The following is a 15360-nucleotide window of genomic DNA, read 5'->3' on the forward strand; positions in this document are numbered from 1 at the left end:
TCACTTCTTCCTTTGCAGGCAAAGCTAAATAAAATGACTACTGTGCTAAATAAAATGACAACTGTATTGCCTAGGATGTATGTATATGTCAAGGTGCATTTTCATATACAGCTGTCATTAATAGGTGATATTATTAATTAACAACATAATGTTATTAAAATAAGAGCAAAGATTATGATGATAATCAAGCAGAGGTAGCCCTACTGATAAGGCGGTGAGATGGACTGAATAGAGGATTGACAGCTTTGTCTTTGCAAGATGTTCCTGTTATAGACTAAGGATAACCAGAATTACTATAATATAGGATATAAAAAATTCAAATAAATTACTCTAATTTCCACTTAAATTTAGTTTTTCTTGCAGTCTCCCAGAACAGCAATGCCCATGACATTATTAGATTTGTAAGTGTGTGTGCAGTAAAAATAGGAGATTTTATCATGGTTTATGTATCTTCGGAAGTTTTTGTAGGATATAATTTGATTCCTTTAGCTGGGCTCCAGTGAAGCTCTGATTTCTGTAATCTGGGACAGTCTGTTCCAAATGCTGCAAGAACACAAACTGCTGTCCTTCCTATCACCAGTTCTTTTCTCAGAAAATCCTACCCTAATGCAAACCCTACAGCTCATGTTGTTTTTCGCATCTTCTCCCCCAATACTTTTTATTCATACTTGTGCTTTGCAAAATAGCTTCACTAAACATGCTGACATTGCAGTGTTCTTCTGCCGTTACCTTAAGTAGAAGTAAGATATGATTGATCTTCAATTAATGCACCAATAATGGTATCTTTCTTTTTTTTTTATTTTTTTTTTTTATTCTTTTCTTTTATTTTTTATTTTTTTTTCTTTTTTTTTTTTTTCCCCCTTTAGAAAAAGGCTAAAGGTGACTGTGTGTCTCGAGCACCCCTGGCTCAATAACCTCTCTGAAAGAGCTGCCAAACAGAAGGTTTGTTTCAGGTCCCAAATGTTCCTTCAGATGTAAAAGCTGTAGCCCCTGTGGAAGGGATCAGTGGACAGCTGAAAACCTTGTGTAGTCCAAAGTGCACAGTCCAAACTGTATTCACCATCACCATCCCTGCTGCTGTCTGGAAAGCATTCAAAATGTAAACTGGCTCTATTATTTATACCAAGTAACAGCAATGTGCAAAATAATTAATGGGTATGGAGCCATATGTGCTGCAAACCCTGGCCATTTTAGAGGGAATGGTTATGCTCCCACTGGCTCTCATGGGGCAGGATTTCACCCAATAATTTTTCAGTGTTGAAAGCTTTCGGGTTTTCATGCTGTGGTTAGAAGTATGGTTTAAAAAGGGTAGAAATATGAAAAATAATAACTTTTTAGCAGAGGCACGAGCCAGACCCTCAGGGCAGCTTGAGTAACTGCAGTGAAATCAAAGCAAGGTGACCCCTAAAAGAAGCTGCTCCACACGTCCGAGGACCCCGTTCTGACAGGGCACTTACCTTCTATTTTAGCAATCCAAACAAGTTTGACAGAGCGTCTCTCTGTCCTTTTTCCCTGGCTCCTTGTCTTTGCCCTTTCAATAACAAACAGTTCATTAGTGGTTCTCAGGCTGGCTTGGTTGTATCCCTTGGGGATCAGGGAGACTCAAGTCTGGTCTCTTTTTCTGTCCCTGGTCTTTGACCAGTGCATACTCACTGAGCCACTTAGAAATCGCGCTGCCTCAGGCGGTGCAGTGTCTCCATAAACCAGTACTGCAATTCCCACAGCCACCTTCAACTACCACAGAAGTGGGTGGCTCTGTTCAGGGACCAGAGGAACTGCTCAAAGGTTCTGAAGGCCACTTCTGGGCAAAACTCAGTGGAGAGTCAAGATGTGAATTAGGCTGAGAACACACACATACAGTGTAAAACCACTTCCTTTTAGGAGTGCGTCATGAGTAACAACAGGATGCCAAAAAAAAAGTAGTCCACCTTTCACCACTTGCCAAAAGGCAAGTTTTAAATGGTGCCATCATCCATCATCTGCTTGGTAGGACAAGTGATACATTGGCTTTTTTGCAACAAGTTTTTTCCAGGAACATGTGGAAAACAGAATGTTGTGAGAGGTTGAAATTTTTGTTCTGACTAAGGTTAGAGCAGATTTTATACAGTGCGGTGTAATAACACAGAAGTTAATGATCTCTACTTGAGCTATTTCAGAGATGTGAAGATGTCTTTCCATGATTCCGTGGAAGTCAGTAAGGACTAAGGCACCATTATTACATCCCACTTGCTCTCTGAAGCCATGTAACTTCCTGATACGCTAATATCTGAGCATCAACTTCTGGAGTAGAAATCCAGTGCGAATTTATACCCCTTTGTGATCCTCAGCATTCACTCTCACTTCACTGGTGCTGAGACAAATTCCATGAATCTTTGGTCCACTCACCTGTGTGCTTCTACAGGGTAGTTTTCTAAACAGGTGTTCCAGGCCTGTTGCAAGATTAGTGTTTGTATCTGGATTACCCACTTCAAGCCACTAACTTGTGGCAACAAACACAACAGCAAAATGGTGAAAATTCTCCCTCTGTAATGCAGGAAGCACTGTATTACACAATTTTCTGTTACAACCAAAATCAGCTTTTAGATAAATTGACTGTCCAACAGCAGTCAAAATTATTTTTAAATAAACTTTTAATAGCTTTGTAACATAGTAACCTACCCATGATCTAACTTGCAGAAAAATCTGGTTTTGGCTTTTGCAGTGTTATTTCCTCGGTGTGTGTTTTTCTTTTTGGAGTTTATTTGAGTTTACTTAATGAGTGGATCTAAAGTCATAGCTGTGCTTTATTTTTAAAGAATCCCTTTAGCTATTTTCATCAGGCAAGTAGTATGGTTACCACATTTAACCCAAAATAATGCACTCAAGTGCCAGTTGATTTAGACCTGGCATTATAAATGCTTGCAGTGGTAATACAAATAAATGGAGAGGTTTGCAGCATGCCTTTGCATACTGTGAGCTGTATGACAAGAGAGGCAAAAAAAGCAGAGTAGCTGCATTTAAAGAGATACCTCCAGGATCAATTCTCCACTTAACAAAGAGGTCTTTTCTGTTTAATATTGTGTAAAACATTTCACAGAAAAGGTGGCTGTGACAATCTTTTGTAAGCAAGAAGCTTCCGTGCTGCTTTATTTTCTTTATGCACGAAGAAACCACCATATGGTCATCCAAGAACGCTTAACCAAATGAAAAAAATATACCGCTGAATTAACTGGATTCTTGTTTTGTTTATTTTGCAGAAAAGCTGCTGTGTGGTTACTGCTGCTAAGAGATTTGAAAATATCAGCAGTCTCGGTGCTTTTTGCTCTCCTGCCATGACTGAGACTTCTAAATGGACCAACAGCACTTTAGTTGCAGGACAAGTCCCAGCATTGTGGAGCTGCTTCTTTATTCAGCTGTTAAAAGAAGGAAAGTATTTCTCCAGGTTACAGGAACGTGTTTCTTCTAGAGCAGCATGTTCTCCATGCCTGCAAGTGCTACATTAGCTTGGTTTCATCATGAACTTTTCTCTATCTAGTCTTATATCCTCATTTACTTATCAAAGGCTCCTTAAAGTTTAAATTATCATGTAACATTATTTTTCATCTGAGCCCAGAAGGCAGTCTGTCACTATGTTATATCTGTAGCCAGGGTTCATTTGACACTGGAGTCAAGTAATTAAAAAAAAAAAAAAAAAAAAAGGCAAAAAACCAAAAAAAAATTGCAGCAAATTTAAAGCTTCTTTCTGTAGAAGATTTGAAGTTTGTATTTCTTGTCACACTAAAATGAGTTAAGGATTAGCTCAACCAGAGTTAAAGCCACGTTAATGTAACACCAGTGGAAGGGAGAAATGAGTCTTTCCTTGTGTATAAGTGAATTTGCTGCAACTGTGATATGGTACATTTCAGGATTTTTTAGCCTGATGAATTACTGCTCGCTGTAAATACACTTGGATTAATTAAACAAGAAATAGAACAAGGCACTATTCACTTGTACCCGCACAGACCCTGTCCTCCAAAATGCAAGTATAATTCAGAGTTATTTTAACAGAGGGTGACTTTATATCATCTGTTTAACACTAATTTAACTGATTAGGACCACTGACAAAGAGATGGGTTAGTGGTTTGTAAATTATAACCTCTGAGTACAGGCTCAAGTAAAAATCATCTGTATTTCTAAAGTTTTCTTCTTTTGCTCTCAAGCCTTTCTGATTCTTAAAAGGTTAAAAAATGGGAGTCAGAACAGCTGAATTTTTCACTTGAATTTTTTTTTTTTTTTGATTATGGCTCATCATTAAGTGAATCTAAGTTGCCAAGGCTCTAAAGTTAAAATAATGAGACTTACTCCCTGCTGTATATGGCTTTTGTACTGCTTGGTTTCAGAACTACATAAATGCAAATTGTAATGAGTATTTTATTTAATCATGCTGTTGTGGTGTCTTTACATTGTCTTTGCTTAATTCAGTTCTGATCAAACCACATATTAACATAGCTATCTCTATATATTTATCTATGCATTTCATATGTTTATATATTTAAGTTCTGTATATTCTAAAAAGGGATCAACATAAAGACACAACAGTATTATTCATCACCACACAGTGAATTGCTTCTTACACCTTTGTCCTTTCTGGACAGTATTCGTTTTGAAATTAAAAGGGGCCCATTAATGGGACATCATGGCCATCACACTCTCTACAGCCAGTTTGATTCAATATTTTAGAATCATTGTAGTACACTCCTTAAGACTGCTCCTGTAAATTAACTGGGCTTCTTGCAGCTGTGACATCTTAGTAATACCGATGTATTGCACGAGAGGTTGTAAATACTGCTGGCACACACTGACACACCACATAATTTTTGTACACTATAGAGCACTGCCAGCTTCAAGTCCTCATCTGTAGTCTTAACTAAAGTAAACTTCGACAAGCAGAAACTGAGGTTTCTTTGGGAAAAGACTGAGTGGTCTCAAAGCAAGAAAATGAGTATACGACTTTTAGGTAGAAGCTGGGCTGCTTGTTTTTAGTCACCATTTATACTTGCCTGGTCAAAATGAATAGTGAAGTTGCCTTTCAATTAGGGCTGGAGTTCCCACTCCTGTTCTGTCTTCAACATATTGTAACTTTTTACAGTAAACAACTCAATGATCAGGCTAAAATGCAGCAAACCACTTTGGAATGACAGGATCCCATCATGCACTCTGGTGCCATTATTGTAGAATTGGATCAGGGTTTTGTTTTTCCTTTGGTGGATTTTACATGGATAAATTCCAAGTACTTTTAAATCTTACTAACTATACTAAAATAATAGTGTGACTACAGTCTTTTCTGCTTTGTTGCTCAGTTGAATTAAGAGGATTTATTATATGCTGATATATACACCTGAGTGGATGATTAAGAGCTTAGTGCCATGCAGATCGGCCCAGTGTTAGAGTGTGTTGCGCTGAGTCAACTACAAATCCTCCAGGAGCTGCCAGAAAATGTGGTCTCTGTTGACCACATCCCCTGAGTTCATCTGTACAGTGCTCTGTCAGAAATAGGAATGCATGGGAGGATAGAAGAACTGGACATACTTCCTCCACCTTGAGAATTTAGGCATAAGTTGAGGAGGGGACCCTTCAGCAGCCTCTGGCTTGTGCAATCAGGCAGCGTGCTAACACAATCAAGGCATTTAACTTCCATTCTTAATAATGTGGATGATGGTGGTCACACTCTAGAGTCTTGTCTGTAAATTATCCCACTGTTTCATTCTTGGAACAGCTCCTGCAGTTGGGGGTGAATTTAAGGGAGGGACAGTCAGAGAGGTTGGACTGAGCAGGTTTCTGCAGTGACTGAAGGTGCTATTTGGTGCCCAGGGTTAAACCCAAGTGGGCCTGCAGATGTCCAGTGGAGGAGGAAAAAATCACAAGTGCACTTCTGCTTTTTGCCCCACAGATGCTCGATCTGCAGCACTGAGTCAAAAGGGAGGTACATTACCTAGGGCCTTACTGTCACCAAGGGTAAAAAATTCTACTGCTGTGTGATCATCACTGCTGTATGTAGCAATGTGCCTGAGAGAAAGGTCTCCAGAGATGTTCATTTGTGTCTTGTATCCACCTCAACAGGAAAAACAACTTTACATTGAGGGTGGCAGAGCACTGGAACAGGCTGCCTAGGGAGATCATGGATTCTCCCTCTCTGGAGATATTACAAACGCCCCTTGATGTGTTCCTGTGTCACCTACTTTAGGTGATCCTGCCTTGGCAGGGGGGTTGGATTGGATGATATCCAGAGACCTGTCAACCCTAAAAATTCTGTAATTCTGAATCTTTTCTGGCTGTTGCAATTTTAGTAAATTGCTTGAGACAGATTCTTTTTAGTGGCTTCCTAATTGTGTCTCATTGCACTTTGAGCAGCATGCTGTTTTGTGTGTGTGCTCACATATGCAAGTTTGGTTTGCGTTCTCTTTTACTTTGCCCTACCTCTGGAAACATTCTAGGGTGAGTTGGATAGGGCTGTAAGCAACCTGATCAAGTGGGAGACCTCATTTCTCACTGCAGGAAGGTTGGACTAGATGAGCTTTAAAGGTCCTGTCCAACTCAAACTCTTCTGTGATTCTGTGATTTTATGATTTAAATATGTTCTGTAATAGCTAAAGCCTGCTGTGTTAAATTATTGTTTTGACACATCATCATTTATTTTCTACTAGGTCATAATAATACTAAGGCTACTAGGTTCTAATAAGTCACCTACATCTGTGTGAGTTTGCTTGTAATTTTTGGTACATATTGGCTTATGTGATTTCATTTGGAAACTGAATTGCTGTGCTTGTGAACAGGTTTGGGTGTGAAAGGCACTGTTCTAGCTGCTGTTATTCCATTTAGCTGTATACTCACGGACAGACAGGGCTGACTGCAGGTACCTCAAGAGTGGTACAGAAACATCAGTTGCGGTGGGAGGGATGAAGCGCCCAGATGCAGTTCTGTGCATTCTTCCTGATATGTAAAAATTTAAAAATAAAGTCCTGGCAACATGACAGCTATCACCTGGCACTCATAAGAATCAGGACACTGTTATTCCTGCTCCTATAGATGCAGCAGGTATACTGGATGCCAGACAAACCAGAGTACTCTAAGACTGACATCAAGATTTGAAGCAAATATACTTGGCACAAGATGGGACACTAGTGGTTTTTCAGTTGTTCTTATATGTTGTACATCCTGAAGATTATGAAATGTGTAAAAACCTTTCCTGCGGAAAGATCTCCATGCTATCATGCCCATGTTTGTAAACCTGTCTGCCTGCAGACAGTCCCTCCTCTGGCTACCCTCACAGCATAAGCCGTTGGCAACCTGGATAATCCACTCTGGAGATTACAAGAGCAGCTGCTTTTTAATTTCGTTTTTATATTCCCTCTAATGTAAGAAGCTGAATAAAATTAAAGCCAAGCTAAATTCTTGATTCCAACCAGGAATAACAGGATAGCTCACAGAAAAAAAGTAAGGGAAGTGCTAGATCCACCTTTTGTGATGTGAGTAATAGAAGAGCCCAGTTTAACCATCCCACCTTCCTGCCAAAAATATCTACTTTGCACTAGTCCTGATCAGTAAAAATAAAAAGAGCCTTAATCTTTTTAACAGTGAAGGAATCTCAATCAAGAAAAAGTTTTTCTGCAGCGGTTAAAATTGCTGCAGTAAAAGTCAAGTTGGTTTAGCATTTTCAGTTTAATGCTGACACTATAAAACACTGACAGCCTCTTTCAGCAAAATGGTCCCCACCAGGACCTGTGAGAAAAGAAGCTGTTTGTCAGCTGTTCTCCACTGATGGAGACCTGGAAACACTGGATTCTGTTCCACCGGATCCAGTGAGCAGGGCAATTCCTAGCTTTTGGACTTAAGTACGTGGTGCAAAATGGAGTTTTGCACCCAAAGTAATGATGAATGGGTGAATGAGCACGAATGCTCCAAACTCCTTCCGTGAGGATGATGCATTTTCATATACTACTTTTATCAGCGATACGTGCTTGTCCTTGTGTCTCCTGTGGATAAAGCGAAACACTGCATGAATCCGTGTAGGAATGCTAGACTCTTTCACCTTCCATGAAGGCTTGGTAGCTGAACAACTAACTACCTGTTTCTAACTTAGATGAAGACTGGTAGAGATAGCGCTTTGTAAATATGTTGTTTATCTGTGCCTGAGAGTGAGTGCTCTCATTTTGGTGTGGCAGAACTAATGTTTGTGTACCCCACGGCAACTTCCCTTGAATTTAGAGGACAGGCATGTGGCAACTAAATTATGAAGCATGTGGATTTCCATGTACCTTATCACTTTGGTTTGCATATCTGGTTTTGTAGATTAACTCATGTATCTCTGGTATGTGTTCTTTTGTGAAAACCATGAAGCGATCTTGTAAAAAGATGAACGAGGAATAAATGCTGATTTTGTTTACTCCAGGGTTTTTGTTTGCTGTATTTAATGTGCCTGTCATTTATACTAGTGACAGAAAGAAGTATGGCCTTTTCCCCAATTGCTGTCTCTAGATACATGAAAAGTAATTTTCATCTAAACAAATGTACCTTCATCAAAGGTTGACTCAGGCTACCAGTTTGTACTCTCGCCTTGTAAGGAAATCTAGACTCTCTCTTCAAATAGCTGGGGCTTGAGGTGCTCTTGACTGCAGTCTAGCTGGGGGTCCTTAAGACCAGGTTACTGAGGAAGAAATTACTGAAATTTCTGGTGTTTGGTCACTCAAGAGACCTGGTGTACTTTTCTGCCTAATTTGTCGCACTTGCACCACTGGCCTATTCAGTATTGGCATTTGGGGACTGCACTTTAACCTCAGGCCGTCTAGGAGTTCATCGACTCCCAAAACAGTCTGGAATCAGAATTATTGTTTCCTGCAGAGTTAAATCAAACTTCAAGTGGGCTGGCTAGTGAAAAAAATAAAGAGAAAAAGTAAAAATTGAGAAAAAGGTTACAGGGTAAAAAATCAGGAATCAATCTCTGATGGACACTGGCCTTTATTCAGTAAGCAGAACCTTTTCTGGCTGGTTTACCCACAGCTCTGGGTTGCAGCACTTGAGACATGCACCATACTTGAGAAACAACTTTGGCTTCTTACACTGGAAGGTTCTCATTTAACACCAGCCCTTATTTGATATGCCTGAGGTCTGCAGGTGTAAGATCTAAGTGTATCCCCTCCTGATTAAGCTGCAAGTTAAATCAACCAACGGGTTGCGTTCATTCCCCAGAGGGCTCAGTGCTCCTGGCTGATGTGGAACAAAGCCATCGTGATCCGGCTGACAGAGCTTGGGGGCTGAGGGAATCAACAAGAGAACAATTTTACAGTAGCAAGCACAGTGCATGCAGCTGCTGCCCCTTTGCGCTGCCCAAGGCAGTCCCAAGACCACCGACATTTCAACAGGAGCCCAGGTTAGCTGGTGAGCCCAGGCAAAACCTGTGCTCCAGCATCTGTCCACAAAGGACCCTGGGGAGTTCAGTAGGTGTCTGAAAGTCTTTCAGGGTGACAGCCCAGAGAGTTCCTATGCATGACCAGGCCTTACACATTTGCTCTTCATTTGCCTTTCTTGAAACCCATTGCTGTGTTGTAGTTCCCAGTGCCTTTGACCCTGGTGTAGGAGTTTTTGTCCAGAAAATACTAACATCTGTACCTTAAAACTGATGAGGAGGGCTTTGCTGTAGTACCTTGGTCCTCTCAACAGCTCCTGCTAAATGCATGCCCCTGGCAAAAATAAAATAAATGGGGCTAAAATAATGCTCAGCTCCGTGTATGTGTCTGTAAAGCAACTCCACAGTTTTAAAATGTGCTTCCTAAGTTCATGTGGTTAAAAATATGTGGACTACAGGAAAAAAAAATCCAACAAGGGACAGTCATAATTCTTCATTAATTAATAGTCAACCCTTTTTCTCCCCCAATTATTTCAAACACCTGCTTGCAGTAAATTTCCTTTGCAATTTCTTTAATGCTATTTTAATATTACCCAGAACTTGGAAACATACACTAAGCTTCTCTTATTTTTAATTATTTTCAAATTAATTTTAATTTTCTGAATATTTTCAGTGCTGCCCATTCATTCAATAAAACTGAATTTTAATTTTAATTTTTTTTTTCCTTTAAAGGCCTCCTAAACTTTCCCTAAAGAGAAACTTTATGGGCTGTTTTAATGAAAGCTTTTGGAAAAGGGACTGGATATTTCAAAATTCCTCTCTTGAAGCTTCCTCATCCAAAAAGAAGCGGGTAGGGGGAAATCACTTCATCTGGTGACTCACATCTCTTGCATGCATGTAGGAATTCATCCAGGAGCTGAGCCATCTAGTATTTGGAGTGTAGGCACTTCTGGGTGCAGCAGCAGGGCCACCACCCCCAGCAGCGCCTCTCCTCTGCTGGGTGGGCTGTGTCCATCCCCAGGCTTCCAGCTTGAGCCCATCTCCAGTGGGTGCACAGTGAACATCTGCTCTGCCACCACAGACGTGGGGCTGCCCCCAGGGATCGACAAACTGCTGCCTCCTGGGGACACAGAGCTGTGACTGTGGCAGAGATGAAGAAGGGAGAGCAAAAGTCATTCTTTTCCAGAGCTGTCCAGTCCTCACCAGCTAATCTACATGCACACCCTCTCTTTGCTTTAGGTGCCCAGTCACTGCTTCATGAACTCTGATCTCTGACTATCTCCCTAACTTATGTAGGTGTGACATCTGACCACTGTAAACAGACCAGGGCAAGCAACTTTCAGGATGACCTCGGTCCTCCAATAACATGAATACTTTCATGGAGGGGGTACCAGGACACCCCTGCTTTGAACCCTGAATGTGTTCACCCCATTTCAGTCTGTGTGGTCTCAGGGGTCGGCGATAATTTGGAGACAAGTGGCAGGGCCTCGGCTTGTAAAAATGTGGTGGCTTCATGGTGTCACCTGAGCATTCCTGCTGCATCGCCGTGTCACCTGCTACTCGCACCGCTCCGCTGTGTCAGGCAGTTCATAATGGGTCCCTAATCCCTCACTGACAAGGCTCATGTCATGGCTAACACTGGGGAAGCCAAGCCACCAGATTGCTGAAGGGAGATTATTTAACTGGCACTGACATTTGCTAAGTTTCTTCATTTTGCTTTTAGCTTTATTTTTGTTATGGTTCACTGTGCAGACTTAAGAAATATCCATTGCAAGGAGCTTTCATCTACTCTGCTCTTATTCCCTGCAGTTGCCCATGTTCCATGGACGGGAAGAGACTTTCTTAATTGCAGGAGTTTGTTGATTTTTCGTCTTTGCCCCAGTGAAAGTGCTGTCCCAGAGCTATTCAGATGGCCTGAAATGTTAGACTTAGTCCCACAGGCATTTGTAGTCGGAGCAAAAAGCGACAGTGACTGCTGGAACTGCAGCAAGCAGTGTCCTGACCGTGGACAACCTTCCTGAGCCGGGGCCAAAGCTGTCAGTCAGTCAGTCAGTCAGTCAGTCAGTCAGTCAGTCAGTCAGTCAGTACCACCAGCGGGGAATTAGTACGGGTGGGAGGGCGGTGCCCCCATGACGGGGAGCATTTCAAGGGGCGATGTGTGGCTGTGGTGCCCGTTCCCTCCGCAGCGCTGCCCGGCGCCGGGAGGCTCCGCGCTGGCGGCGGCCGTGCCGGGCTGGGGACACCGCGCTGCAAGGGGCCGGCGCTGCCACCAGGCGCCAGCAGAGCTGCGGCAGCGGCCCCTCCCGCCTCGCCTCCGGAGGGGATGCTTTGGGAAGCGCCTCACACGCTGGACTGCCGGCGCCGCCTGCCTTAGGTAGCGCAGCGCGCTCCCAAATCCCTCTCAGGGAACACCGTGCCGACCAATGCGTGCGGAGGCGGGTGACCTTTAAAATACCTCTGACTAATGAGAGACGATTTGTTTGCAGGGAAAACTGCACTAAGTGCAGCTTTTAAACCCTCCCCATCCTTAGCCTGTCCTTAGCACAGCAAGCAGAAGGATGCAGGGAAGTGCCTGAGCTATGAAATCAGAAAAAGGCTGGAGAGTTTGCACCATGTGAGGCTGGCCTGGGCGACTGCGGGCAAATGTAGAGTGCAGCTGGGAGAGCGCCTTACTTACTGCCGTCTTACATCATTCTCCCTTCGGCAACAGCACTGCTTCAGGTCGCCTGCAGAACACAAACAGAAGATTGATGTGATTTAGGATTTGCCTGTAAATCAGCTGACAGGAGTAGAAAACATGAATAAATTTGCACACTTCTGCTATAAATAGGAACCTACGTGGGATATGGAGTTTGTTTTGAGAAGGAGATCCTGTAAGAAGCTGAACACATCAAGTGAGACCATGGGTAACTCCTCTGCTGGCTTGAACGGGGTGTGAGAGAATTAGGCAACTACTAGGGTTAGTTCCTTGTGTACTAAAACACTCATTTTTTCATAACCCTGTGCACAGAAGTCCTGTTTCTGTCTTGAAAAAGCAAGAACAGAGGTCCCAAGTTCCATAATGTTATAATTTCTTTATTAATATAAAGCTGAATGATTATTCATTAATTAGAACCAGAAATTACATGGTCATAGATCTTTGTGTTGGCTTCATCTGATCTTCAGTGACATAACATCTCCCCCAGTCAATTTCTTCTTGCACTATGGCACAATTAAAAAAAAAAAAAAAAAAAAAACCACAAAAAAACCCCCAAAAAACAAAAAAAACCCCCACAACAACAACAACAACAACAACACACCAACCCCCCAAAAAACCTCCCCAAAACAAAAAACAAACAAACAAACAAACAAAAAAACCACAAAAAACCCACCGAAAAAACACCAACAAACATACAAAAAACCCCCCAAAACAAAACCCAAAATCCCTCACTTCTTGTCTGATTTTGTTTGCCTTCTAGCCATTGGTTCTTGCTTTATATTTGCCAATCTGAACAAATCCCTGCAAGCGAATGCCTCCTCACTTATGTACTTTTAGACTGTCCAAACCCCCACTCCACCTTCTCTTTACAAAATGTAGGATTGACTTTTCCTGTCTTTCACTGCAGAACATATGTTCTCACAAGTCTTTTTTTTTAATGTATGTGCTGGTTTTCCAAAACTATTTCGATTCTGTAGGCACTGTAATGCAACATAGCCAACCAGGAACTGTCACCTCAGTGTCAGCTATAACAGGAGCATGGAGTCCTTCCTATTAATTTCTCACCTGTCCCTTCCCACACCCTTGATCACCATTAGCCTCACTGGTTTTTAAGTCACCTTGCCAGGACAGAGGTTCCCGTCCCACAATCAGGCCATGTGTTCCTTTGGTATCTGGTTAACAACATTACTGCTTGGGTAGCAGCCACTGGACTCCAAGAATAATGTCATTTTACACTCACCTTCTCTCTACATACCTGTTGAAGACCCTGTGTGACAACAGTGTCTCAGGTCAGTCCAAAGGTATTCACCTCAGTCCCCAAATATCTGGAGCTACATATTCTTTCAATCAGATTAAATAAGAAAAAAAAATAAAAATGTTTACAGAGAAGACTTGTTATGGAAATATGGCATAAGTCAGGCAAGGCCCTGTTTGTGAGGGTCAAGGGATGGTAAGCATCCACAGGCAGTGTGGGAGCAAGGTAGAAATAATTCAGCCTTAAGTCAGGAATCTGATTTACTAGAAGCTGATGCTGATGGGGGTATGAGCAAAGAACCCTTTCAGTATCATATTTGACCTGAGGATTCAGCAGAATTTTTGGAAGTAAGGGCATAAAAATACTGAGACCAAATTCATCTGCTGTCATTCATTCTGGCTTTCCAGGCCATAGCTGAGACAGAATCCTATGCCTATACAGTTTAGAGTGGAAGTTGACAAACAAGCCAAAGGCAGCAGGAGAGCAGAGGTGCAAAGCCGTTGACCTGAGTCCACTACTCTTGCAGATTTGGTCACACATCTCCTCTCCAATCCTGTCTCAACAAGCTACATTCCCTGGTGCTGACCACAACACATGTACTGTCACAAACCCCTGCCCTCCAGGTGTGCCGCTTCACCACTACCATGAGCATTTCACAGCCTTTTCTGAGCAGAGCCTGATCTTGGGCAGTTTGCCAAGCCAGCTCACGCTGACCGAGACCAGCATAAAACTGTGGCACGGACAGGGGATGAGGCCAGCTCCCTTGAAAAAGGTGAATGTGAGCCCCAGCAACCCAGCGGGCCAGGGATGAATCTGGCTGAAGATTAATTGAAGGGTAAAGGACAGCAAAAGGCTGGAGAAAGTTACAAATGTGCCAAACTAGACGCAGAGGACACAGGTCATGCACTTACACTCTGCTTTCTGCCACAGTGATGACCGCTGAAGTTACAGCAGCATTACTGGTGATTTGGCTCAACAGGGTCAGGGCCTTTGGCTGCGCTGGTTTGCAGGGAAGGATCTCACCCAGAGACAGTGAAAGATCATCCATTGGCCTCGTTCTCCTGTGAACCCCAACCCTGTGTTTGTGTCTTCCCATTTAAAGACTAAAACATCTCCACACCATACAGCATGTGCTTAGCACCTCTCTTGTACATGGTGAGAGGTCATGAGAGCTTGACTAGCAAAGTTTCCAGAGGCAGCAAAGGTGAGATGGGCTGTTGTCTTCTCTCCTTGCTGCCACTTGCACCAAGACAACAAAGAACAACTTGAAAGGGCTGGTGTAGCATACAGAACGAGTCTTTTCTCCTAATTTCTTGAGCAAATTTGTGCATGCTGGTACACTCAATATAAAGGCAGCATTGTCAATTTTGAGCATCAAAGCATCACACCTTCCAAAATCCTGAGAGTGCCTTAAAGATCCTGAGACTACTTAAAGACAACAAATGTCAATTTCCTTTTATTTTCCTTTGGGTTTTGGAGCCTTTTGGGGAGAATTTTCTTCCTCTTTGTTGTAAAAGTAAGGTTTACCTTCTTCTCTAAATGAATGCAAAGGGCCTTATGGACTCCCTTGATTCCAGCTTCTGGGTCTTTAAGGGAAACACCAAAAGTCATTAAGATGTGCAATTAAATCACAGCCGTGGCTAACACAGCAAATACAAATGCAAACTCTGCCCTAGAGAACAAAGACCCATTCATTCTGCTTAAATTGGTCTTGAGAGTTGCTTGCTGCTTAATTTTTTTTTTTTTTTCCTTTTCCCCCCAGTCCGTATTTCTTCAGAGGGAGGGGGAGCTTTCTTGGCTTATGCCACATCCTGGATCCTCAGAAAAGCCTGTGCTCAGGGGCCAGAGTCTGCCTTGCCTCCTGTCTGCCAACCCTCTAGAAAAGTGAGGTTACAGACAAGCATCAGCAATGAGTGAGCAGTAATAAAGAACCTTGATAGCTGAGGTAAAGTGGCCATTATGCAACTAGGAATGATAGGTAGAAAAATAGAAGCCGGAAATGTTGAAAGGCAGCTGAGGTTGCATTCCTCATTGGAAGTAAAAGGT

General features: G+C 42.4%; 1 protein-coding gene across 3 annotated transcripts in view; it reads left to right on the top strand.

Moving 5' to 3' along the window:
• Positions 1-8407, top strand: part of MYLK4 (myosin light chain kinase family member 4) — an 83994-nt gene extending 75587 nt beyond the window's left edge. For all 3 annotated transcript variants that reach the window (XM_040058086.1, XM_040058094.2, XM_040058077.2), the window contains 2 exons: positions 867-942; positions 3237-8407. In XM_040058086.1, coding sequence (XP_039914020.1) covers positions 867-914 — 48 coding nt within the window. In that variant the 3' untranslated portion in view covers positions 915-942; positions 3237-8407. The remainder of the gene's footprint in view (positions 1-866; positions 943-3236) is intronic.
• The last annotated feature ends 6953 nt before the right edge of the window (positions 8408-15360 follow it).

The sequence above is a fragment of the Hirundo rustica genome, chromosome 1, assembly GCF_015227805.2.
Source record: "Hirundo rustica isolate bHirRus1 chromosome 1, bHirRus1.pri.v3, whole genome shotgun sequence".
Classification (NCBI taxonomy): Eukaryota; Metazoa; Chordata; class Aves; order Passeriformes; family Hirundinidae; genus Hirundo; species Hirundo rustica.